The sequence below is a fragment of the Plectropomus leopardus genome, chromosome 13, assembly GCF_026936395.1.
Source record: "Plectropomus leopardus strain MGB_pleo_1.0 chromosome 13, ASM2693639v1, whole genome shotgun sequence".
Classification (NCBI taxonomy): Eukaryota; Metazoa; Chordata; class Actinopteri; order Perciformes; family Serranidae; genus Plectropomus; species Plectropomus leopardus.
In genome coordinates this window covers 18,918,699-18,946,602 of record NC_142188.1, presented here as the reverse complement: position 1 = coordinate 18,946,602, position 27,904 = coordinate 18,918,699, and the positions used below count along the sequence as shown (strand labels likewise).

General features: G+C 38.9%; 3 protein-coding genes across 3 annotated transcripts; 2 read left to right on the top strand and 1 right to left on the bottom strand.

Annotated features, from left to right (window-relative positions):
• Positions 1 to 2,200: 2,200 nt before the first annotated feature.
• rassf4a (Ras association domain family member 4a) lies at positions 2,201 to 27,074 on the bottom strand. The gene is made up of 11 exons (XM_042502186.2): positions 26,926 to 27,074; positions 17,389 to 17,457; positions 17,164 to 17,239; positions 9,129 to 9,235; positions 7,800 to 7,873; positions 6,755 to 6,924; positions 6,280 to 6,381; positions 5,700 to 5,751; positions 5,484 to 5,605; positions 3,655 to 3,752; positions 2,201 to 2,678 (listed from the first exon to the last, which is right to left on the bottom strand). Exons 2-11 carry the CDS (start codon positions 17,439 to 17,441, stop codon positions 2,609 to 2,611), a joined length of 924 nt encoding a protein of 307 aa, XP_042358120.1. The 5' UTR covers positions 17,442 to 17,457; positions 26,926 to 27,074; the 3' UTR covers positions 2,201 to 2,608.
• On the top strand, positions 10,743 to 11,903 carry LOC121954590 (uncharacterized). Its single transcript, XM_042502189.2, has 2 exons — positions 10,743 to 10,901; positions 11,211 to 11,903. Exons 1-2 carry the CDS (start codon positions 10,873 to 10,875, stop codon positions 11,614 to 11,616), a joined length of 435 nt encoding a protein of 144 aa, XP_042358123.2. The 5' UTR covers positions 10,743 to 10,872; the 3' UTR covers positions 11,617 to 11,903.
• LOC121954589 (C-X-C motif chemokine 9-like) lies at positions 19,332 to 21,554 on the top strand. The gene is made up of 4 exons (XM_042502188.2): positions 19,332 to 19,486; positions 19,667 to 19,796; positions 19,886 to 19,969; positions 20,940 to 21,554. Exons 1-4 carry the CDS (start codon positions 19,420 to 19,422, stop codon positions 21,097 to 21,099), a joined length of 441 nt encoding a protein of 146 aa, XP_042358122.2. The 5' UTR covers positions 19,332 to 19,419; the 3' UTR covers positions 21,100 to 21,554.
• Positions 27,075 to 27,904: the final 830 nt, after the last annotated feature.

Here is a 27,904-nt window from a genome sequence, read left to right as displayed (position 1 = left end):
GACAGCACAGAGTGCAGTGTAATACCTGTCAGCTGACGGGGCTGCTCGGGGGGGTATGTGCGCTGGACGTGGCAAACTGTCTGTTTTCATGGACAGCTGTTTCTCTATTTAACTATTTCCTCATCAGATTTAGTCCTGACCTGCGTGTTTAATTCTTTCAGGAAGATATCAAATTTATAGCACGAACAGCAATCAGTTTTTCAACTGCTGTGATTCCCCCCCAATGGATCTACAATGTGATCATTAACTTTATGTACGTTTAGTTAATTTCAGGTCAATTCAGTTTCAAATTTCTAGCTTTTATTTTCAGACAGCTTTAGAACTTGCAAAGGTGAGTTGTCTAACTCAAATCTTTTGACCAGAAATCGATTGAAAGACACTAAGTCTTCACTCAAAGAAACATAATTGGCTTTGTCAATTATTATTAAACTCAACACAAATAAATTAAGTTTGTTAATGGAACCACTACTCAACAAATACTGAAACACATGACAATACAGTCTGCATAAAGAATCAGTTTGGAGAAGCTGGTAATGTCCAGAGTTCTTTTTGTTTTTTTTCCTCTTATATTTGTGGTTTCAACTCAGTCACTTTTACAGCTGCTGTATTTCTGTGAGTGACTATCAGGTGATCATGTGACCAATATTGGTTATTTTGCAGATTTTTCATTCTTGTCCCTTGCCACAACAAATTCAATGTTTCAAGAAATTTATTAGTATATGCATTAACATGCCATCAGTCATTTCCATACAATGAAAAACTTACACCCTAGCTGCTCTCCAATACAGTGTGTACATAAGATACCGTCATTAACACATGGTAAAACAGTATAAATGAGTACACCCCCCCCCCCCATCAATAAGTAGGCCATGAACAGAAAAAGGTGAATTGATAGCTACTTGCCCCCGTGCCCTGAGTGGCACACACGTTAAAGCTGAAAGCTGAAAACTAGCAAAATTTGCCTTTATGCCACCTGAAAGAAAACAGCCTTTGCTGTATCTTTTACAATGCAGTCAGTCTTCTTAGACCAGTTATCAGAGCTCTCACGTCTCCCCTGCAGGACTGTTCTATCATTTGTGTCAATCCATGATGGTGTCATCTGCAAATTTGATTACCTGGTTATTCTGATATTTTGCTACACAGTAATGTAAATAAACACTCACACAGTGGCCTGAAACTGCAATCCTGGAGCCCCTGTGCTCACAATAATATTTACAATTTATACAACGACAATATATGTAATTTTGCAGACTCTGCGACCAACGCACCAGCACATTAGGCTGCATTTGGCCTTTTAACTTTAAAAGTGAGACTTATTTGCTGCCTGAGTAGAGCTCTCAGCAGGTCAAAAATATTACAACCAGAATTAAACCGGCCCGTCCAGCATCATCACATAAAATCTTGGGCCCAGCCTGACTCCTCCAAATTGCTCCATCAGAAAAGCCCTCTGCCCCAGCTGGGGGCAAGTACAGAGAGCCCATGGAGCCTGGTTGCTCCCTCTCACTCCCTTTATTTATTTTTTTAAAAAAATTATAATTTTTTTTTTCACAGCCCCAACCCTACACGTCCTGGCCAATTAGTGCATATTTTCGGCCTGAATCCATCAGGACCGGTCGGGACCTGGTTTGAGATTGAGAACTCTATGCTCGAGTTCCTGGTGCAGTCACAAATGTTGTTGGTTGACACACTCAACAAAAAATGTGACCTTATTGTATGTGACATTTGCTTTGTTATTTGTGTTGCATGAGCGTGTGCACAAGAGGTGTGTCTGTGTGTGTCAGCAATTAATGAAATTAATTAATTAATTAATTATTTGAATAATCAAACAGTGATGCTGGTCAAGGGTGGTCCACAAAATACTAAAACAGTATTGCTGTTTGCAAAACTGTGGGAAAACGGAACAACCCTCCTCTCTCAGGATACCCTCATTGTGTAATGTTGATAGGTTCACAGACGGACACACACACACACACACACACACACACACACACACACACACACACACACACACACACACACACACACACACATGTACATAGACCTCATGGGAACTAGCTGGCAGAGTGGGTCACTCAGAAGAACAATGCTAATCTGTGCTCCAGTCACTGTGGAAGTACAGGAAATAATAAAGATAGCTGTGTTCTTTGTGGGAAGTCGGAGCTGGGTATTATGTTTGGTGTCAGCAGAGATCCAACAACAGTTATAAAGGCCACACTAAAAGAGATTTATTACATAAAAAAGGTCCAAGTCAGAGAAAACATGACCAAAAACAGCTTGTATAAATGTTCAAATTTTCAGTGATAGTTATCATACAAAATGCAAATATCTTAACAGCAGAGCTATCAAAGCAGTGATACTCTTCATATTAATAACAAACGGCTTATACAAACTGTCCGGATATGTAATTGTAAAAGTAGAAGCACGTTGGTGTATGATATGATTCTGTTGCAGCTTTTACTTTGACCCTTTTACCTTTACCTCTACATTCACTACAATACTGGCAAACGTTTCCATAATAAATCAACAATCATTAGTGTTGAACCCACCCCTTCCCCTCTCACACACTCTCACACACTAACACAGGTTACATCTGTGCATACAGAAACACTCATACTCTGTCACTGGCATGAGCTCGGCCTTCGAGCTGATGTTGAATCATAGACTTCAGAGCACTGTACCTGCAGAGGGGGAAACACACATGATTAAAGACACTTTCACACATGCACTGCAAACCTAAAATTATCAAGACATTACCCGGAGGAGCTGTATGCGAGAACACAAATGTTTTTTATTTGGACTACCCTGCTAGCTCCCAGTACAGAGTCCACGTAATGTCTGATTGAGCCCATGTCCAGTCAGCAAGTGGGTGTTTATTACATTTCTATGATGCGGCTTGCATGAAACCGTTAGGAAACTAACAGCGAAAGGTGTGGAGGAGTCATTTACATGTCGATGGCAAACGGAAATGTCTAACTTTGGAGATGACAAGATTTGGGATCTTCTGTCGGCAAGGGCAGAAGCTGAAATCGTCAGACAAAGCTACAGCAAGAGACATTGTTGTTTATGACCAAATTACAGAGCGGCTATGCGACCGTGGTGCAGTCCGCATAATGTTGTGCCCCTGCAAGTTCTACACCAGCACCACACTTTGTCTAAACCTCCTTTAATAGCCTCTGACACAAACAATCTCCTGTTGAGTGCTACATTTGTGAAAGAGAAATCTTTTCAGTATTCTTTTCGGTTTTAAGCAGGAACTTGAGATGTTCAACTTAAGATCTGGTCACAAATATATATACCGTCTAACTCTAACACAGTAAGTGTGTGTGTAGTAGAATATGCTTGTGTATGTAAATAAAGGAATAAATCATATATTTGAGACCACATGCCCCAAGTCACACACAAACAAAATGAGTCACGGGGCAAAAATCTCAGTCATGAGAATGAATGATTACACAATCTTATAAACAGTTAGTGACAAATGTTTCACATAAACAATGTCCTCATTGAGGGTCTTGTCTTGACTACGTACTCGTCAGTCACAGATATTGGCTTCACATAAAAAAAACAACATTAGGCTCCACTAAATGACACTTTGTCTGGATTGGAACTAGTTTTGTAACTCTTGTTTGCTGAGTAGAGAGGCTCTTAACTTACTTTTTGGTCAGCTTGTTTATTTCACGTTCCTCTTCCTCTTTAAGTTTCTCTACAAAGCTGTCTAAAACAGGAATCTCAAACTTTATGTATTGGGCAACCTGGGGAGAAAAAGATTAAAACCTATCAGCACATATATCAGCAAAAGGGAGCTACATGTCCTCAATGACATGATACTAACTGCATCCATACTCTGAGTGCACAGGCATCCAAATAGCATTCATACTCGTTTTCTCTGTCCAGATAAAGAAATCAAAACCATAAGATTAAAATAATAAATACTTAAAATCGACCTAAGTTGACTGTAACACAAGATGATAACCTTCCAGCAGAAATAGAAATAGAAGAATAGCTCTAACCACTATTTTACAGGTTCAGTTCACCTCATGAACAACATCCACACAGACAAAGTCAACTATGTTTTTTTACATTTGTAGAACTATCGCTGCACAATTGCATCAACTCCTCTTGCACTTCAAAAATGATTTTTAAATATATTACGCCTAGCAAAGTGATCTTATTCTTAACACTAATATGTAAGCGTTATTGATGTTACAGAGCTGTTTTTGTCGCTGGCTATTATCAAATGTTGTTGTTTACCACATTGCATTGTGGGATACTAATGCCAGCATAGTGTCCAGTTTTTTTTTACTCTGCCATTCACATGTTAGTTTCATACTTAGGTTTTGGACAAACAAAAAAATCTCACACACTGTTTTAGTGTCCTAAATGGCATGTTAGAACGGAAATTTGGAAGCTGACTATATTTTTAGTGCAAAGATATTCTAATGTGTTCTGTGGTTCATCCACAGTGATCATTCATTCCTATAAAAGTTAGTCAGTGGCATATGATGCCAAAAACGCTTTGGTGGTATGACATTACCAAGAGCTGCATTGTGGGGCCTAGAACAGCTAACTTTTGGTTTAGCGCTCCACTAACTTGAATGGGGTCACAATCATTTAATATTGTGGCTCTTGTACTGGACCTAATGAATCAAATCCCAGTAGTGAAACAAGTAATTTCACTGTGATTTTTATGCAAATTTTTTTTTAAAAAAGTGTCCCTGAGCAGACGGCTCTTTCACATTGTAAGTCAATGGGAAAACATCTTTTTGGGCCAAATGTCATCACACGACTGTGTAATTCCACTTTTGGCCTTTATGTAAACTTGGCTTCAAAGCCTGGCGCTGTTCCTGGGGGTTTCCTCAAAGTGCACTATATTGTTTCTACAGTAGCCCAGAGCGGACAAACCAAACGCTGGCTCTTAATCAGGCCATCTGCATTTATTTGCATCGGCCACTGAAGTTCTACATACTTGGCACATTGAAGAAGTTTCCTTCTGATGCCATTACATCCTACACACTAGGACCTTTAATGCTCTGAGTAACACGAACAAAATGTCATTTATCTCCACTGTGTTATGGTCGAGGCAGAAACAACAGTTGTTTCCAAACATGGACAAAAAGCAAAACTGTGGCTACATACAACTAGAGGTAAGTCAGATTTTTTTTAATTAGCTGATCTTACTGAGTTGCCACACACTGTATGAGAGTCATTCCCTCTAAGACAGTAAAGAAAAGTTTTCGGCAACAGGTTTTATTTATTACTCAGTGCAGTCACAACATACAATCGGCCATCTCAGCCTATTGTTACATCAGTCCCCAAACAGGATATCTTTTCTCAGAAAGCTAAATTTAACCTGACCGTCTATCATTGGTCCATTGTGTCATTGTGTGTCTGTGTTGAGGAATATACACAAAAAATGAAAAAAGGGGGTCACTTATTGAGAAGAAGATGAGAGAACAGAGCTGTGGGAGGAGGTCCAGACTCACATCGTATGTGACTTCCTCTCCCAGGTCGGCCTCCGTGATCAAGATCTTAGAGATTTTCTCACAGGGTCCATAAAGCACACGAGCCACCAGCGGGTATTCACCATCCCTCAGGCGGGTCCTTTCTACAAGGTTGTACACACAAAGAAAATAAGAAACCACAAACACACACACAATTTTTCTATTGACAAAACTGCAATGGAAGAAAGACCGACTTACCACCAGACTCGTGCACCATATACAGGACAAACTCTTCAGGTTTATTCTCCACCTTAAAAATACGTAAATACAATTATTTTTAGTTTTGCTTAACCCTGAAACCTGAGTAAATTGACATGATTTCTTTTGAAAACATTGGAAGAAGGCAATGAGCAACAAAAATAGAAATTACCCAAATGAGCAAGAAATAAGTATAAAGTACAAGAAAACTAACTGAAATTTTAAATTGAAAATTATCCTCTTAAGAAGGATAATTGATAGTTTTAAATATATAATTAAGACCATTTGCTATAAATATTGTTATTGCCTAGATTTTTTTTCCTCCAGTGTTTTTCTTTTTTTCCACAACATTTTTTTGCACAGTTTAAAAAACATATTTTCTACATTTACAAATTTCTTGCAATTTTTGGTGCATTTGCCTCTTTTTCCATTTTGAAAAAAAAAGCCACCAGTTTGCTCAGGGTTCAGAAGTTTAGAAACTTGAGAAAGGCATCTAAAAGCAGCACAAAAGAAGTGATATCGCCCAGGGTTTTAAAGGGTTAAACACCCCTTGAAATTTACTCAGAGTCTCACTGCCTACCCTAAACTTGTGTAGTAGCAGGTTGAGGACTTGTCCGGTCGTCATTGAGCTGTTCACTCGTACGTTAGTGACTGAGCCGTAGGCTGGAGTAAATACAGATGTCTGAAAGCAAAAGAAACAAAAATGCAGAAATAACTGAGAGAACGAAAAAAACTGGGAACATCACTTTATCAACATGAGGAGGGATTCCTGGACATGAACACCGTGGACATTTATAACAGGAAGGAAACCCCTCAGTTTGTAGCTGGAATACGTTCAATAAAAACACACACACGCACACTGTATTCAGGAGAAACTGAATGCAGTGTATCCTTGTATTCTGTGGAACAGTAATGAAATCTGCCCACAGCTATTGTGAAATTCAGCCCAAGTACGGGCGCAGCAGCACAGGAAACTCCTGCCCTTGTGCAGCTGGAGCTGTGTCAACAATGGGATACACTAATGCTGGTGCTCGTGTGTGTTCTGTTTACTGTACCTTGTGGTTGTAGAAGTGTCCATTGATTGAGAACCTGTGTGTGCGCAAACGTTGCAGATCTCTGGCAGTGTGTGTCTTTGACCTCCTCTGGACCTGCATGAAGGAAGCATCACTCCTGGTTCTCAGCAGCTGAGGAGAATCCTCCTCCTCCTGACCCGCCGTGTCATCACCTCAGGGTCAACAAAAACACACCTCTCTCTTTACGCAGGCATCAGATGGTGCATGTTTTTATACACATCAGCAGCTATGCATGACAGTTACACTGAAAACGTAGCGACAAAAGCACATGATAATCACGTTTGGAGGACGAAATTTTAATGTTTACGTAATTTTGACAATTTGAAGTTAATAAGCAAGTTTAACTTTATAATGAGTAATGGCTACAGAAAAATGAAACCATCTGTATTTAGACTGCTTCCCTATGAACCTCGATCTCACTATGTAATTCTGTCTACCACTGGGAATGATCTCTCGTAAAATGAGGGCCCAGTATTGATCCAGTCAGGCAACTTATTACCATTCTTTCATGTCTCCATTGAAGACTACCCCTTTTCCACTAAATTTACCATGTGTGCAGGAAAAGCTCCCTGTTTTTTGTCACATTCAATGTCACGCATGGGCCAGAAAAAGTATCTGGAGTGTGAAAATTAAATGAAAATACTCAGCCATTTCAGCGTAGTCGTGAGTGTTCAATGTTTCTCATGTCAAAAACAACATAATAGTAAATCCCAGACAAATGATCTGGTTTAGCAAAGTAAATGCAATTTGTACAAAGAAAAAAACAACAAAGTTCTTTATTTGTTTCAAGGCCAAAAGGCCAATGTCAGAGCCATGGCTAAGTAGTCTGATGTTGATTATTTATAGAGCTGGTGATCTGATCAAGATGGCATCTCATGTAATCTGAGCTCAACACGTGAGCCAGCCTTTCCTATGGAACTGCTGAATGAAGCACTTGTTGAGCTCTAATTTGCTTCATGTGTTCGTAATCTGCATAAATCCAGCAGGTGAGCGTGTGTGAGAGGGATTGCACGTGTCTGTTACTCACAAGCAGGTGTGGTGTTTCTGCCCAGTGAGTTATTGTTAGACTCCGCTGAGAGCTGCTTTGCCACAGCATCGTTTCTGTAGAGCCAGAGCAACAATGTGTTTATCATCTGTTAGCAGTCAACACTCTACAGTGTTCAACACTTAAGATGCATCTAGATGTTTCGAAAATAACATTTAGCTGATCTTGACTCAAACAAAGTCTATTTTCTAGATTTTTTTCAGGACTTTTAACCGCATATCAGTGAAGATTGTATCCTGGAAAAGCTAGCGTGAGAAATTGAGTTAAAAAAAACAGTTTAGCATTTTGGGAAACACAATTAAACACCCCACTCTTCCTCTCTTGATCTATCGCACACACCTTTTGAATCTTTTGGAACCCTCAGTATCCCTTTTTTGAGTAAAAATGTGTATGCTGGTGCTCCAGCAGCATATGCAATCACTTACTCAGCTCTAGTGCAATGGGCAGACGTAACAATTTTGCACCTTTAAGCACTGAGAGAGGCCTCAAGGAGCTTCAATTATTTTCTTTTATGCAAAGTCCAGTCTTTCAACTGATATATTCTGCCAAGTTTTAATTATGTTATGTCACTAAATACTAAGAAGTTAAACCAAACTTTTCGTTCCAGGCTTTCCGAGGGCCTCCTCTAATCACTCCCCCTTTTCCCTCCTTGCGTTTGCTAAGCAAACTTTTATTTTTTAAACAAACTACGACTTCCATGGTCAATATTACTTTCATTATAGATTATTCCGCCATCTACAATCATTTCTTGATCAGTTTATTTATTTTATTGATTAATTAAAGCAATAAAAATATCTGAAAAAAACCCTCATGTATTCAAATTGCTGGTTTTAAAATAACCGTCCAAAATCAAAATATATTCAACTTATTATCATATGTGACACATCTGAGAAATTGGAGCCATTGAATGTTTTGGACATTTAAACATATTTCCAATCCAAAAAATAAAAATGCATACATTTTTGCATTTTGTTAGTTAATTTCTTAATGCGTTTTATTATTCATGTTTCATTCACTATTGGGCTACATGCTGTAGTCAGTAAAATCTTCTCTTATTTTATCTTTTGTAAATTCTAACGTATCTCTAAATCTTAAATAAAGCACCATTATGTACTTCACATGTACAAGGAGTTTTCCTAGTTTCCTTAAACACATAATACAGGGTGGGGATGCAGGTGAACGAGGTCAGCTGTTGGAGTTTGAATTTCTCTGCTATTGTGTGAGAGGTCCCTGCTGACGCTGTTGTAACACAACCCACATCTGTTTTTGTAGCACATGAATCTGCAGTCAGACTGTACCAGGTTGTCATACCGGTTCAGGCGGAATCTTTCGTTATCGTCGTACATCTGAAGTCTGATTGGTCGGCGCAGACCCCAGTAGATATTCAGCAGCCCCTCAAGGATGAGCTCTCCATCCTCCTGCACACGCATGCAAACACACACACACACACACACACACACACACAGACACACACACACGCACACACACAAAACAATAATCATCAGCACTCGTGGTCAGAGGGGATATCCTGCTGGCCGCCTGCCACAGGGGCTCAATATCAGGTGTACGTGCAGAAACAGTCGCTCACAGCTACAGGGTGAACCTCTCATCTTGGAGAAACCCGTCTGGTGTGACCCACCTTTTTTTGAACAGTACAAGGGTGAAGTCATGTCTGAGAAGGCAGCAATAATGAGAATAGAGACATGACTGCTTCAGGTCACGTACACACAGGGGGAAGGCGTTTTGATATCACAGAACTGAAACTGTAAATTTAGAAGAAGTTGTGCTGATGCATGAATTCATAAGTAAGGAGATTAAACAGTGTCAGCCACTTTGGCACCTTTTCACTTGGCTTTTCAAAGTAAAGCTAAAAATAATAACAATCAACTAGAATTACCGCGTCATGGTTATATGCCTTTCGCGAACCCGTTTAGTAGAACTTACAGTTTGCATTCTGGTGTGTGAAAATATGCGTTTCACACATATCTTCCCATCAGCAGCACAAAAGATCCATACATTTGTTATAGTGTCAAGGTGGACACATAAGATTAGGTTTGCCAATTCAGTATCTGACCAAATGTCTCCCCTTCTGTTTCTGAGTTATGACATTAAATAAAGGCCAGAAAAGTGTTTCATCATAAAAACAAAACATTGTTTTGTGAGGTCACAGTAACTTTGAGCTGTGACCTTCAACAACCAAATTCTAAATCAGTTCATTCTTGAGACGTTTGTGCCAAAGATATTTTATTTTATCCATATTGCCCAGCCCTACTAAAAACTGAGGCCAGCTAATCAAAAAATATGGCTGTAGTTTAGAAGTCTATACATTGAGATAAAGTCAGAAATACTGTCAGGTATTCTCATTGTCTAGGAGCATGTGACCACTCACACACTTATGCCTATAAAAGCAGTTGGCTTGTGGATCTCTGACTGCTTTAAAAGCCATGTGGTGTTTACACACAAACAGCTTATGAAGCTGAACCAATTCTTCATGCTGGGCCTCTAAATGCAGGCCTTTTATGTTTGTAGACTGTTATGTAGACTGTCACGCTGCATGGATAACTTGTGGCTGACATAGTTATTTCTGACCATTATGTCATAGTTATGTATGATCGAAAGCAGGCTTGATAGTGAGAACTGTGCAAATTGATGAAAAATATTATATAAAAGATATGAAATCAGTCATTTTTAGTGCCATATTTAGTTAGAAAATCATTTTAAAACTGAAATTTAAGGGAAAAGAGTTTTCATAGGTAAGACAGATTGCTCCCTGGGCTTCATTGTTAACTGGAATATAAACATTCAAAGCAGCTGCACCAGCAAACCTCGCTGACCCGCCACTCCTAAGCTTCCTGAGTAGGAGTGAACACACCCTCAAACACACACATGCACAGACACACGCACATTCACAGAGAAGGGAGTAAGGTCAGCAGAGCTATTTTTGGAAGTAACGGTTAATCGCTCTGCATCAGGGTGCCTCTATAAAGCCTGGAAACACACTCCCCTCCAGTCATACTCAACTGAGCCGACTAGACATCACTCCGTTTGACTCTGCATGTCAACGCTACAAGTCAAGCCTCAAGGGTGAGAATGCCTCTTCTTTTTTTTGGTATTATTATCAGCTAATATTTATTATAATGGGGTTACAATTTAATAATTTCTGTAAGTAGATTTTAACATTACATAACTTATTTTACTTAATTCAGATGTTGAAGATTAGGGGCACAAAGTTAAATTTAGTTTTTGAAGCTCAGGACAGAACCTTCTAAAAAACAGAAAAGTACAATCACTATCTAGATTTGTTTTTTTAATAAATGGTATCATCATATGTCATTGAAGTCTGCAGACAAAGAGTCACGGTCTCACTGTTTTATTTTTCCTCTTCTGCTACAGCATGAAACGCAGGCGGCTGTTGCCTCCCCTGCCTCTCTTACCCACCATCACTGAGACGCTCGAGGACTCCCCTGCCCACCTGTCATCCTCTCAATCTACCCAGAGCTCCCAGTCTCTAGAGGACTACATGACAAGCATCCAGGCTCTTGCCTGCCCTGCTGAGACCCCGAGCTGCGGTCCCGTCCGACTCCAGAGGTCCCCCAGGCTGCGGCAGTTCTCAAAGGCTCAGATGAAGCTCTCTGTGACAGCCGCACTTCCTCGCGGCTCTCCCCGCACACTAAGGACTTCCAGACATTACAGTCTGGGTCTAAACAGCTCAGAGGATTTTTCTCTCAAGATTAGCAGAGAAAAAGACTGCTGGGGCAAAGACCCTGTGGACTGGCTGTTTGGACAGATAAGGACTTAAAGGGAGATGTTGCTGTGGGACGCACTGAAAGCACTTTGGTGGAATATCTCATATTCAAACAAGGCTGGAAGAACCTGTTCTGTTTATCAAGATTACAGCAGCGCAATGTCTGATGGGACTTATTATGAAGGCTGAACGCAGACATGATCAGCATATGTCTCGGGAGAAAAGTGGAGATCTATTTATTTCTATGCACTGAGGACTCAAGTCTACATGTTTACATTGTTGGATATTTTGTAATGATGTAAAGGATAAGGTTTCTAATAAAGTACTAAAATAATCATGAAGATTTTTTTTCTCTGCTGTTTAATTTACAAAAGAGCTGGATGACATCACATCTCAAACCTTCCTGAAAATATAGCTGAATTCACTTGTAATTAATCAACAATTTTAATAATTGTTTGGAGTCATTTATCAAACAAAATATTAAACATTGTCTAGTTCCAGTTTTTTAAAATGTGAGAATTTGCTGCTCTTTTTTCTATTATCTCTTGTGAACTGAATCTCCTTTAGTTTTGGATTGTTGGTCAAACGAAACTAAAGACATCAACCTGTTCTCTGGGAACTTGTGCTAGACAGTTCTCTTGTTTCTGATACATAAATACTAAATGACATTGAAAAAAATAAGTAGTTGAACTTGATAATCTGATAATAAAAAAGTAATCATTAAAATGCTGCTGACAGGGTTGCGAACATGGATGTTGTGGACAGGCTCCATCACCTTGGGGTGATGTGGTTACGGCTGTTACCATATTATTATCCAGTCATGAAACTAAGGGCATCTGCTCAAGTACAAGGATTTAAGGTACTTGTAAAACCACTATTTTTTTTAGTTACTAGTTAGTTTTCAGATTCAAATAAATAACACAAAATATAATCATCAAATTATCACAATATATTATCACAGACAGATAAGATAGGACTGTATTGATATCCTGGGTGATATTCACAAAGAAAGACAAATCCCAGAATTCCACTGTCATCTAGTGGTAATCCGTGACACTACAGTGGTGGCCTTTTAAACCAAAAAGTATCTGACACAGCCACCAGAGGGAGCTACATGCACATCTGTTGATATTTATGTTAATGCAGCAGACATGCACAGGCAAATACGTTCAGCCACTCCTGTGTTAAACTGAGCGCAGTATTGACTCAGATCAAACTATTATATTTTGCTCCAACCTGGAAAAATTATCTTGAGATTAAAAAAAAAATCATTAATCAAAGGGTTTACAGCCCTTTTAACACAAATCCTCATGCTAAAGTGCTCTTGAGCTAGCTAGGCTGAGAAAGCAGAACAACACCTTCAGAAATCAGCGTGACCTTCAGCTAACACAGTTGTATTCTTAAACATTCAAGTTGGAGCTTGTTTTCTTATCAAAAATCCTGGTTCAGTTTACTGCTGATGTCACTGAGCTTCCAAGTCAAACCACCTGACATTTCCGCCCACAACATGACTAACGCTCATCACCTGACCACACCTGTAAAGCATGACCATAATGTAATGTTAAAACAACAAATCAACTTGTTTTTTATTCCCACACAGAACCTTTTTACATCAGTCCAGATAATTAATAGAAATTAACTCTTAGTCATGTCATCACAGTAAACGCCTGTTAATAATGTTGATCATCTACAACTGGTTTTGATCAGGATTCGTGGCCACTGTATTTTCCGGGAAGCACATTAGGAGTTTTTAAATTTTGGTCTTAGGCCAGCTTACAACCCAAGAATGTTGCTGCTGAGTAACTTTTACCCTCATTTCCACAAAATATGTAATGAGTCAATAGTGAGCAACCTTTGGCCTAAACGGTATCACCTCTAACAATGACCCCTCTTACACTGCCTGTTAAAGGTGGGAGTACTGAATTATGCTCCACCATAGGTGCTAGTAAAAGCACCATGTCTGAATAAAAAAGACAACCAGCAGGACAGGAGCATGAACAGGACAAGTGGGATGTTTTGACCACATGCTATGTGTGAAACCCACTGCAGGAAATTTTAAAAAGCAGCTAACTGTCTGCAAATTGGGAAAACAATGAGGTTCCCAAGCTCCTTACCCTCTGAGCAGAGGACAAGATCAGCTGCCATATAACAGGGACAGTAAATGATTGGAATGCCATGTTATGCCATTGTAATACTTTAGAAATTCTCTGTTTAAAAAGGCTAATGTCACTATATCAAGGTAAATGCACTTGCACTTTTATAGCGCCTTTCTAGTCTTTTGATGACTCAAAGCACTTGTCACACTTGCACTTTCACACACACAATTATACACTAGTGGTTGAAGCTACCATACAAGGTGACACATACTAATCAGTTAAACATTCACACCAACTCACACACCCATGCCAACACTGTCAGGAACAATTTGGGGTTCAGTATCTTGCCCAAAGATACTTGCAAGACTGGTGGAGCTGGGGAAAAACTTGATCTTTTGATTAGTGAACAACCTGCTCTACCTCCTGAAACACAGTCACTACATGTTAAGCATGAATTATTACAGCAAGACATAAGAGCATATTACATAAAGAAACACCACTTTCTCATCATTGGCCATACTGTGACAGTATGTGCTGTATACAAGCATTACCATTGTCAACATGCTTTCACAATGTATTTTGTACACTAACAATACACTGACAAGGTTTATTTTGTCGCTGTTCTGAAGTTTCTAATCCAATCACGTGATCTTTCTCGGCGTATGCTTTTTCTTAATGGATGTTCAAATTCACCTCCTGCATGTTGTTTGGAAAGCTGATATTAAAAGTTGTAAGTGTCCCTTCTGGAGCTTTTGATTGTATTGAATAATCTGACCATGCACACAACTGATTTTCAAATGATATTTGAACATTTTCATGTTCATAACAAAAGTAATTGAACTGGCTTAGATATGAGATTGTTTGGTGCGTGGCTGTTTTCAGCATCAAGAACAAAGGTTCAATCTAAAAAAAAAATTCTGTAGCTTCAAATTGTGAATCTACTAGCTCTTGTGGTTTCGTTTCTTTTGTTTTATTAAAGACAATGAGTCAGGGATTTTGTCCAAATTAAACTCTTGCCTCTGCTCCTGCACTTACATCACCAGCTAGAGATCAGTAGGACTGAGTCAAAGCCTGTAAAGATGACACATAAACAACAAACAATGATGTACTACATGTACCTGTATTCTATCATTTAGTATAGCAGACAGAGAATTAATGATGGACATCAACAAAGTGGTTCATCAAAGCTACTACCAGCAAAATTTATGACATAAAGTGTGATGGCTGCTCTTTAATGCCAGTTACTCTTAAACACTAACAACAAACTAGAAAAGGAGATTTTTTTAGTGTTCCTGTGGCTGAGAGTATGGTGACTTCTTTATGATTACCAATAATATTTCAGCATTAACAGTATGTCAGAGAATTTTTATGATTTCAGAGTCTGGGACAGGGATGCCGGCACGCAGCATGCAGTGAACGATGCTAACAGCACCAACAGCGCAGGCGGGTGGGGGTAGTAACGCTGTCACACCACCTTGGGTCATGATGATGTTATCAGCGACAGCGAAAAACTAGGCAGTGGGATACGGTTACAGTCAGTAATGAGGTGGATGCACCACTAGGTATACGGGTAGGTTACTGAGGAGGAAGCAGGTAGACTCTTCGATATATTCCAGTGACTTTTTGGCGAATAGGTTAAATTACTGTAAGCGGTCAGAAAAAGGGGTGGGCATACATTGTACAATGACATAAATGGGCATTGGAAAACTACCCAGGGTTTTTAGTTGTGCGTGTGTGTGCATGTGTGTGTATGTGTGTGTGAGTGTGTCCCTATTTATAATTCTGTGTCTCCTCTCTAATGTCTAATTTTTTGGGGGGTCTGTGAACACAGTGCAGAACCTTATATGATTTTTTTTCCCCTCAGCAGCAGTTTGTGGAATCTGAGTCACGGGATGGTTAACTGATCATTTAATCTGATCAGAGCTGGTCAGATCAGATCGATGGACAAGAGCAGCAGCTGCTGTAAAGGCGTGCGTGCAGATTAGTTTCACTTTAACTGGGCATCGCGCTCCACTGCTCCGACTGTGCCTTAAGTGCGCTCTGTGGCCCGAGAGTGCTGCAATGAATAACCAAACAGTGAATTTATATTTCATAAGCTTTCATTGAACGGTCCGGCTCCAAAAATGTAAAAAACATGAATACGTGGCAGCAGATGTTGTTACCACAAATAAATTAATGTGTGGGAAACACTGGTTGTTGACAAAATATCTGATGCTATGCATCATACAAAGTTAGCTGAATATGAGTGAGTCATTGTCACTTTAAAGTGAGTCATTGTCCTTCTCTGTTTCATTTCATTTCTTTTTTCCACATTTATCACCAAAATGCAGCCGCAGACAACTTGTCTGATAACACAGAAAGCGACATCTAATGTAGAATCATCGGTTTTCACGGCAGTAGGCTCTTTCTACAGCTATCACACTTATATATAATTACAAATATATATTTAGGTCATTCTACAAGTCTGGATTGAATCAATTTAGCTATGAATGAAGCAACACTGTCTTGTTGAATTACTGACATTTTTTACTGACACACATTACTGACACTTTGCATTTCCAGCAAAGTTCAATGATGACATGATTTTAAAATCCCACATTAGAGCTCAGAGGACGCATTACAAGTTGTGGTGGTATGATGCAATGTGTTGAGTCATTCTCTATGATGAGTTTGATGTGACATCTTCTCATTAAATATCAAGGTTCAGTAAAAACAACCTGTAAAAAAGGTTCAAGCTATTCTATCTTTAATTTTTATTAATATTATGTCAATACTGTGATAATATAATTGGTTCCTGTACTGTACATGTGTATGTTGCATTCCATGTACACATATTATGACCATGACTGTGGGGGGATTTTCCCAGAATGAGAAAATGTAGTGAGTCTGGCGGGTGGGACAAAAAAGAGGGACAGATCATGGCCACCCTGCCCTGCACCCACAGACACACACATACACACACACACAAACACACACAATCACACTCACTCACTCACTCACTCTAAAAAACCTGCTGGTGAACACAAAGGGAAACTCCAGACCATAAACCCATAGAATAGTTATCAAACAAATAACCAAAAACACCACAACAGCAAAACGTTTAGTGTGGAAATACTTTGTTAGTGGTTAGTGTATATTACTGAAATTTGAGACTCCTTCCATTTTCATTTTGAGGGAAAAGGTTTTTTTTGTGGTTGTCAGCTGTTTGGTATGTTGTAAAAGAACCCAGGAATGGCAGGTCTGTTCTCTGAACTGCTGGCACACATGAAGCTTACTCGTTCTCAGGTCTTTTGTCCTCGAATCTGTCTGAAAATCAAAATGCTGGTTCAACTGGTTCCAGTTTTGTTATGAGTGCAACCCATTTACAATGCTTTCTGTCCTACTATCCAGCACACCCACACACATACCACCCAAAAAGTCATTAATTACTCTCCCTGTTTACCACTTTTATTTCCGTCACGCCAACACTGTTTCCTGTCAGGTGATCTGTCTCAGCCTTTCTTACCTCACGAGTCCTCAGCTGGAAGTTTTTCCCTTCATGGTAACAGTTGTAGGTCCTAAGCAGTGACAAGATGTCAGACCTAAATATGAAAAAAGACCACAAAGGGTAGATTAACATTCAGCTCTCACACAATGCAAACACTGATGAAATTAAATACATGTAATCATCATTGTGATTTTACTTTAATGTATACAATTACTGTGCAGTAAATGACCTAAAAGAACTTACTTTGGTATAAGTTTCTCTTCACTGAGCTTCACGTAGATTTGATGCTCACCCATTCTGACGAGAGTCCAGCTATGGCAGAAAAACATCAGACAAAAATAATAGTCATGACAAAAAGATTGTTTTATGTTTACAACATTGTTTTTAAAAGGTCCCATTGGTTAAACAGTCTGATTTACATGTCATATTTTATTATGAAGTAGGTAAAGGTGCTATGCAAATACTGTAAAAGTATCAAAACGCTCAATCTACAAAAAAAAGCACACAGTCCATGTTCAGAAACTGTGGCTTTAAATGAGCTGTCAGGATAATTGTGAAATTGTGATGTCACAAAGGAAGAAACTGCTGCTACGACGTCATTACAGCCATTCGCTGGCTGCAATGTTGGTGGAGACGCTGAGAGCTCAGATGCAGAGGACCCGGAAACACTGACCAATCAGACAGTCTATTCTCATTCCGAAGTCATCAATTAGCTTTGCTCGGTCAGTGAGTTTGGCGTCAGGCACCGATGCCAAAAGCCACTTTTTGCAGTGGCATGATGCACTGGTGAATAACGTTAGTTTATAATGGGGCAGGAGGCCTCTTTTATGGCAGTATGATGCGCTGCCGTTTAGCTGTACACCTGTTACTGCAGTATGATGTGCCACTCAACAACGTGACTTTGAAACGCTGCAAGTAAGCTGGGAAGTCCTACAGGGCTGTCAGAAAGGATGGTCGTGGATCCAAAAAACCCTGGACTTTCACCCAGGTGCCAGCTGTGCTTCCTATATGAATTTTGAGCCAAACCATGATGTTTTTTTCCTAAATCTAACCATGTGCTTTTATTGCACAAGTGAATAAATGTTAATGTTTTATCAAAGTTGTAAAATACTTTGAAAATGACTATACATCTAACAGAGACTTCACGGTTTCCTGTGAAAACAGAAGTTCATTTTTTAAAAAATACACATTTAAAATGAATACCATTGAACAGGCATAATTTGTCATGCCATCCCAGAACGTCAGCAAACACAGGAGCATACCTTGTGTGTGATGTGTAGATGTAAACAGCACTGTACAAGCGACAATATTTGATGAGCTGGGGTGAGAATGTGTTTGATCAGAGCAGACTGGGCTTTTTGGAAGGGGGGCTTAAAGAGACAGGCACTAAAACCAAGTGTTTCAGACGGAGGGTGATTACAGGTATTCGGGCAGGCAGCATGAGAAAAGGTGTTTTCGGAACATTATAGAAAGTAAATATGTAGGCTACTAGCACAAACCCCAAATATAAGTATTGATCTGAAAATGAGCATAATATGGGACTTTAACTACAACTAATAACTCTATGTAATTGATGATTTTCATGTACAGATGACCTTAAATAATCTCTGAGAAAATTCCTTTGACCAGGTGTTTTTAAAAAGATGACAGACTACCAAATAGAAATATATAACAAAAATAATTCTTCTAAAATGTGTACATCAGTTTAATGTCCTGTCATGTTTCATTTTTAATTCAATTTGAGGATTGCAAACCTTTTAAAATCCGGTGGTAAAAGCATGGAGGGGGAATTAGGAGAAATCACATGGTGCTGTTGGCACAGAGCCACCAGAGTAACATGTTGTGGCATAGCCTGGAAAACACTGTCTGCTGTCTCATTCAAGGATAACTCCTGTTACTGTGGCAAGGCTCTTATAAACAGCTCCTAATAATGATAAAAAACACTACTCAGTTGTCTCTGTGGCACAATTTCTAAAGAAAACAACCAGCCTGCAACACAAGTCCAATGTCCAATTTATGATGCACACTAAAAACAGAAGGACCCCTATTAATCACTGTGTCCTTCAGAGTGAAGTCTTTTGACAAGACAGAGGAATGGTGTCCCTGATCTCTACATCCTGATTCCTGTGTCCTTATTCTTCAGAGGGAAAGTGCCATAGGGAATTTCCTGGTTTGGAAAGCCCAGTTCTGAGTATGCAGGGGGGAGGAGCAAGAGTATAAAACGGCAAACATGTGGCTCAGTTGCTCAGTGTCAGCGTTCAGCTCGTCTCCAGTATGAAGCTGTATCCTCAGTCAGCCTGCCAGCTTGCCTTCCTGAGTCTCTGCTGTTTGCTGATCACAGGTAAAAATTATCTTCTCTTATAATCTGTGTATTCTGTCATAAAATCCGGATTCAGTAAAAGTGGGGTTGTTGTTTTATATTGGCAAAGCTGTGCATGTGAACAAGCAGTAACTCAATCTCTGCTCGGGCTGCTCTGTATTGAGTTAACCTGTAATCCTGTTACTGTCTTTGTCCGTGCAGTGAGAGAGTCAGACAGCACGTTTGTCCCAGGAAGATGTTTGTGTCCAGAGACGCAACCAGGTGTCAGAGGGCAGCTGAAAGAGCTCACAGTCTATCCGAAAAGTGCCAGCTGCAACAAAGTCACAGTAATGTAAGTGCTAACCAGATCATGCAAGTATGCACATTCATGCACACACGAGTCCAGATGAGTGAACATGTGGGTTTATGTGTGTTTTTCAGAGTGATACTGAAGAGTAACAATAATGTAGTGTGTCTGAATCCAGAGGCACCGCTGGGCAAACAGATGACTCGCTGCTGGAATAGGTAAGACTTGATCAGTGAAACTTTGCTTAAACTAGTACAGACACACTCACTAAAGGCATGCACAGTCTGACTGAGTTTAGGGTTAATTTGCACACAACACCAGCAATATGCAATATTCCTTTAACACGACAGTAGCAGAATATTTGAGCAATGCTTGTTCACTCATTATAGAGCAGTTCCACCTGTCTTCATATTTCCCGTAAATCACTGCCAACAGTATCTCATTGTTGCCAAGCCAGTTATTGTAGTGACACACCACCTACTTGAATAGTTTTTACACCTTTTGTCAACATGTGAAAACAGAGTGGTAATTGGAGCCCAAAATTGCTCCCATGCTTTCCTTTCTCAGTGTATAGGCCAACCATGTAATGCTAACATATTATTCTTCAGCTCAGACGCCAAAATAAAACATTATTGTCATAATTATTGTACATTTGTCAGTTCATACGTATCATGTTAATATTTCTGAAGATATGTAGTTCAGATCACATGTATTGAGCTGAGTTTCTATCAGGATGGGGAAGGGATAGCAGATGGCATGCAACCGAGGAGGGCCAGCAGCAGACCAGTGTTTGAGACCACAAACAGCAAAACCACATTATTTTTATGACAAGTCACGACATTTCCAACTTTGTTTGTTGCGACAAAACCGGGTATTTTAAGACAAACAACGTTTTCCTAACCCTAACGATGTGTTGGTTATGCTTAAACCAAACCACATTTTAACCACAGCATTGTTGCAACATAACATTGAAACATAAAGTTTCAACATATCTGCTACATATGACATGTACAATGTGGTTTGAAAAAAAGATGCAATGCCACAATTTATTCTGAAGATTAGGTTGGATTCTTCCATAAAAGCTATTCATGCCACAACAAACATCTATTAAATTGTATTCCACTTGACTCTGATTCGCACTACATCAATTCACAGCCAGGCTTAAGTTTTTACTTTTGTGTTTTCTAGAGCTCAAACGTTGGGTCGTGATGTGAAGCTGTGCCTGAGGAGGAGGAAGAAGGGGAGGGGTCAGCGCCAGCGCCAGCACCAGCGCCAGCACCAGCGCCAGCGCTCTCGACAGAGAACCCGGGGGCACAACAAGAAAACCTCATCCTCCAACTCCCAATAGTCGACCAGCCTGAGAGATGATACAAAGCTACTGCACAGAGAGAAGCCTGTACATGCTGATTCTTGCCACACTGTGGACTCAAGGCCACCAGAGGCCGTTAAAAAAAACACGCTACTACTATGCTACTCTTTCTATAAACAGCTCAGACATTTCCCGGGTTATCAAGTCCCTAAACTTGTTGTCTGAGCGTAAATCTCTTTGCAGGCAAGCAGCAGGGGGCTTTACTTATTCTGTGCAAATGACTGGTGTGATGTTGAAATATGAGCCCTGGAGGCTTGTCATAAATGTTAACAGTTTCTGCTTTTAAACACTGTTAAATGGTCAATATATTGTCAAAGTGTAGTTCTGTGTATGCAGCTGGAAACTGAAGAGACTTAGCTGGTTATTTATTTTTTCATATGACCGTGAGCATTTTTTTGGGCATTGTTTTTGTAAATAAATATATAAGAACAAAAGTGTGGCCTTGTGTGCTATTCATTGTTAAAACTCTATTATCTTTAGAGCTGAATGATGGGAAAGACGATTACTTCCTTGGCAGGATATGAGAGGTCACCTTAGGTCACCTCGACTTTAGTTAATAAACTACAGGATGTGAGTCAGCAGCAGGCACAGAGAAAACATGTCTCACTTAAAACATCTGCACAAACATCTAAAAGCTAGAACATGAGCTAACTGTGGGTTGTGTCATAAATATCCATTTCCATGGTCAATCTAAAGAGGTCACCACTTGATGTAAGAGCATTTTCTGGGGGTGCTCTGTCACTGGTTATTGACTTTTATGGACTTCTGTTGCGCAACTGAGACATCAAGGTGATCAGGGCGTAGACTGGTGAGAGTGAGTTTTTTATGATCACTAGTAAACATGCTGTACACCAGCTGCGTGATTTCTTGTAAATCATGAGACAGGACAGACCCCATTAGATCCACAAGAGAACTCAAACAAATCCTCACACATAATGCATTTGCCTACTTTAGGCATGCACTGACACCAATCTGGGCAATGGAAAGTTAATACCTAAGGCTTGTGCTAACCTGTTTTGTTTTCCACCTAAAATACCTATTGGTGTCGATATGGGCTCTTGGAAAACTGATATGTGATCCTATTATTACTTCATGCTCGACAGCACAAAGTGGTAAAATGGAAAGTGAAAGTAAACTGCTCAACAAAGTGGACTTTGTCCCAGGTTTGGCCAGTTTAAGGGACTTTTTCATCTATTATTGACTATAATGCAATTAGCTGCTCCTTTGAAGTCAAATATTCCACAGTGATAGTCAGGTCAGACAAGACACCAACAGAGAGGATCTGTTAACAGTCAAGATAACTGTCTTGTTAGTGTTACTGTCTTGTGATCATCAGAAGCCTCCTTAAAATCCAATCCACACCTAAGTGACAGCTGTTAGTTTGCAGATTAAGATGTTAGTCATCAAATCTAGACCATTAGCTTATTACATTTGCTGCATAGTTTGATCTTAAACTAGCATATCAGTGATTACAAATTTGCTTTATCTAAAACAAATACAATATTAAAGTATCCTTAAAGGTCCAGTGTGTAGGATATAGTGGCATCTAGCAGTGAGGTTGCAGAACTCAAACTTCTCCCATGTGCCAAGCGTGTAGGGGAACTACAGTGGTTGCATGAAAACCGTGAAAAAGTGAATGGCCCTTTCCAGAGCCTTTGTGTGAGCAATTACAGAAACAACATGGTTGACTTCGTGGAAGAGGAGCCACTCCATATGTAGACATAAACAGCTTAACAAAGTCAGCCAAAACACAACGATTTTTATTTTCAGGTCATTTATTATATGCAGTTTCTGCGAATATAGATGCTCCTAATTCCTACACACTGCATGCATAATAATAATAATAATAATGCATCAACAATTACATAAATACTAGAATACACTAAACAGTGAAAGATGCTATTTGCTGCCTTATCAATAGGCCTACTTGTTGGGCATATTTTGATAAAATAAATCTTTGCTTAAGTAGAATTTGGCATGCAGGACTTGTATTTGAGTATTTTTACACTGTGGTATTGCTACTTTTATTTAAGGAACTCAATACTAGTACCCAGGATGGGATGGGATTTTTGAAACTGATACAGATTTTAGAACAGGGAAATCCACTGATTACTGATTTTGCAGTGGATATAGTGACTTTTTGAGCCTGAACAAAAAGAGACATTTTATGTGGTTTGTGCACAGGTTTTGCACCAATGTGACTTAACGATTTCACACAAACTTTAGATTTGGTTAACATTTTCCACACCACACCACACATAGCTTCCACTGAATGTGCAAATCATTCAACTCCAGTTGCAAATTATTGATTACCATCCTTTTTTTTAATATACTTTTATTGTTTAGTTTTTTTCAGTGTTACTGTGTACTGGTGTTGTAATCAGGGGTAGTAGATTGTGTTTTGTTGTATTTGAAGAAAGGTTGAATGTCTATAAGGTAACATGATTTAGTTTGCAATATACATCTGGTCTTTGTTCTGACAACTGGGGGTTTTTGGTTTTGTGTTGACAGAATTTGGTAAATTTGGCAATTATTAAAACCAACTTGTTTTTCATGTTGCTTATTTAGTAGTTTTGAGAAATACAAACATATGTACCAGCATAAACAAAATAAGTATACAAAAAATAGGTACACGTGTATACTTGCCCACAAACTTTTGCATGATGGTCTAATACTTTGAACAGAACCAGAAAGAAAAGGAAAAGATGGTATTGTGACCTAAAATAAATCTAACCTCACCTAACTAAAATCCTAGACTTACAGCACTCCAGTTCCCTGATCCTGGAGGACCCCCTCATCCTCATCAACTTTCCCATATCCTCCAAGGTCACAAGAACAATCTTCAGGAAAAAAAATCAGCAGTTTATAAAGAGTAGAAAGGGAACTGAAATGCCTTGTTATGAATACCAGAACATCTTATCTTAGATCTCCCCTACCTACTGTTTGTTACGGACTGACACTGACAGTTCAACACTCTCATGAAGGGTATCTAAAATACCGATCTCTGACTGCAGACTGCAGTATGTGTGTATGCATATCATGTATATATATGTACAAATATATAACATCGGATCGTCGCCTGTATTGTATTATAAATATTATATTATACATCACTATATATATATATATATATATATATATATATATATATATAATATACACCATTATTATTATTCTATCATTATTATTATATCATATTATACATAACATTGGTCATCAGACATAAAATGTCAAGCGCTAATGTCATGATGCTGATACTATTATTAATATTAATATTATGGATATTATTACTACTATTATTAATACTATCACTACTATTATGTGTGCGATGTCTTCAAACTGATGTTATAACCATTATTAGTATTATATGTACACCTCTACATATTCCCCTTATTCTGCTGTCATCATTACCATGCTCATGTGTATCCTTACCATCATCAGATTGCACCTTACCACTGCATTTGCACTACCTCAGTACTCTTTTGCACTACCTCAGCATTCTATTTATTCTATTTTTATATATTTATGTTTATTTCTATCTTCTATTATTCTTCTTATTTTCTTTATTTTCTGTGTATGTCTCTGTATGTCTTACGTGCCAAGCTGCTGTGACAATTAAATTTCCCTCCGGGGATCAATAAAGTCGTCTAAGTCTAAGTCTAAGTTTCTACAATCATGATGTGCTATGGTGCTGCCATCTGGTGTCTAAAGCAGGGGCGTCCAAGCTTTTTTGAATGGGGCCCAGTTTAGATGATATGAAAAGACGTGGGGGCCAGTTGCTTCTCACATTATATAGTTATTATATCGTTATATATGAAAAATAGCACATACAGATTAAACAAAAACACCTCTTCCATTGAAAAAGTATTCAACTCACCATTACCCCTGAAACAGTGGCCCTCGCTGTTGATGCTGTTATACTTCTTTCTTCATTTGTTTGCTTTATCTTTTTTTTCTTTTTTCATAAAAACACATTAGTTCTGCTGGTTTAGCTCCTACTTGATGCTACACAGTTATGGCTACAATTGTATGATAGTCCTGCCATGAGCCTAAAAAAATGGAAAAAATGCAAAAAGATCTTGCTTGATTAACCAATATTAACATTTTGTATATTTTGAAAGATTAGCCGAGGACAATTTAAAATCCGTCTGAGGGCCATGACTGGGCTTCAGGCCAAACTTTGGTCTAAAGAATTTGGTACACTGAACTTCACCAGTACTACAATACAATTTTTATTCAGTCTAAATTGTTGTACTAGGTATTTATACTGGGGGGTTATATTAACACCTGCTATATGTTTATTGTCTGAGTTTGTTTTGCACTATATGTTGAGCCACACCGATTGTCATAACAATCAATTAAGTTTTCTGAATCTGAAGTGTAGTATTTACTCCAAAGCTTTATGGAGTTGTTGGCAGGGATTTCCTGAGATGATCAATTTATTGTAGCACATTGTTTAGTCATATGATAAACAATTATTCAATGCAAATTCAGGTCCACTTTTGATACATTAAATGATTTTATACTGAACCATTCACGCAACTTTAACCTTGTTCAAGCTGTTCATAGATGTTATTCTAAAAAGCAAATTATGGGTAGATATTTCCCATACAAGAATAGCCTCTGGTACACAGGAAGTGATTCTTTTGCATTTCCTGCAGCTGAAACAGAAGTTTCTTAGGGACAAAATAGAAGAAGAAAAAAATGCTTGCATGAGCAGTGACAGTCACCACAAAAACCAGGAAACAGACTGGTCAGCAGTGACCACAACACAGTCTGATTGGGAAGTGATCTCTTGCAGGAGAGGTGCAGATTCAGCTAAACAATGAACACTGAAAGAGATTTATGTCTCACTGCACCTCCTCTAATGGACTTCTTCATCATCTGAAGAAAATGTTAATGACTGAGGCAATAGCAGCACCTATCAGCTCTCCATTCTCCATCTAATGACCTATGCCCACCTCCACTTTCATCCTAGGAACCTGCTGACAAAGTAAGTGCATAATGGGGTGGTCAGTCTATCTCTTATGCATATTTATACAGAATAATGGATGTATAAATATTCCATTACTTAAAGGATTCCAGTCTGTCACTATTATTATGAATTATTCATCCACTGCACATGGCTGTACAGGAGATGGACCAAAAGCTTAGAGCTGTGCAAAGAAAATAGAGGTCATTCTGATCCTCACATTTCGGTGAATTTACATGATCTCTCTCCAAGCTTCTATTTCTTTTGTGACTAAATCGTGTGTGAAACCTCCCTCGGTGGACAAAGAACCTTCGTTGCAGGTCTGCTAATTGGTTTGATCATCGCGAGATTCGTATCCAATTATCGCACCTTGTCTGGCAGCTGCGCCCGGAGACAATCCCATTCCCATGCGTAAAATGTCCAAGACAGCTCCAAGTACGCACATTAAAAAAAAAACCTTTCCACAAATGCCTGCATTTAAAGCCAAACACAATAACTGTAAGGAGACAAACAGTATATCAACAAATCACTTTCTTAAGGTGGACCTATTTCCATTGCAGCTCGTACTATGAAGAGCGTGCAATTTTGTGTAGCGTAGTACAGATTAAAAATGACGAAAATTAAAGTTTATCACGCTAGTTTCCAATGAATTAACATCATTAAAAGGAAAAGAAAACAATTTAAATCGTTAGAAACCTGCAACTAACTTCAGCATGTCTCTTGCCACCGGGGTATTATGTTTTTTCAGGGTTAAACCGCAAGAGCACATCGGTAAAGTTTCCCCCCTCGTGATGTATTTAAATTTCCTGCAGTAAATTTGATCCGTTTCTCACCATAGCAGACTGCGTCCTCTGTCCTCTTCCGTATATCCACCAGCGATGTATCACGCTTATCGTGTTCATGCCTCGCCGGCTGTGCGGTATTCAGAGCTGGAAGATAAAACTGACAACAGGATGGCCCAATAGAAAGCCACACTCATCCGACTAAGCCAATCAGCGTTGAGCGTGGGCGGGGTGAGAAGAGTCGAGGTTGCACACCTCTCTCCTCCTGATGAAGGTGCTTCTCTCTGCCTCATCAGTCTCAGACATCAGTTTCAACTTTTTTCCCCCATTTTTTTCTTAAGTTTGACCTATATAGGAGTTGTAAACTTATGGAAAAGGTTGGAGGTTACATTACATTTGTGTGTTTTATTTAAAAATCACTACAAATATGTTCATCTGATAGCTATAATCGATTAATGGAAATGCATTTTTCTTACTGTGCACAGCAGACAACTGTGAGTTGGCTGCAAAAAATATCATGAATGGAAACACACGTCTTGTGTTTTGCAACCTAATTATAGTCATAGGATAGTTTTTTCCAATATTTGTCATTTATGATTGTAAATTTAATCTTTAGGTGTTGGGCTGTTGGTTGGAACAAAAGAAGCAACCCGAAGACACTACTTTGGGCAATTTTTTTCTTCCTATAGACTAGAGGATTTATCGACTAATTGTGAAAGTAATCAGCAGATTAATAATCAAAATAACTGTTGGCTGCAGCCTTTAGGATAAACTGGTGAAGGATTTGATTGACCCACCTATCTTATTTTGTGTAAGTTCTGATTTCAGTTGTTTTTTGTGCTTTCATTCAATATTATGCTTGAATTTTATGAAGATGACCTATTTATGTTGCTTTTAAAAAAATAATTGTGGTTTTTACATCATTTTACATTTTCCCCTTCTTTTTTTAAATATTTAGAAAATCCAATTTTTGATTTCCACCACACCTACACATTAAAACGGTTTTATTTCCCTTTTATATTTTTTTTAT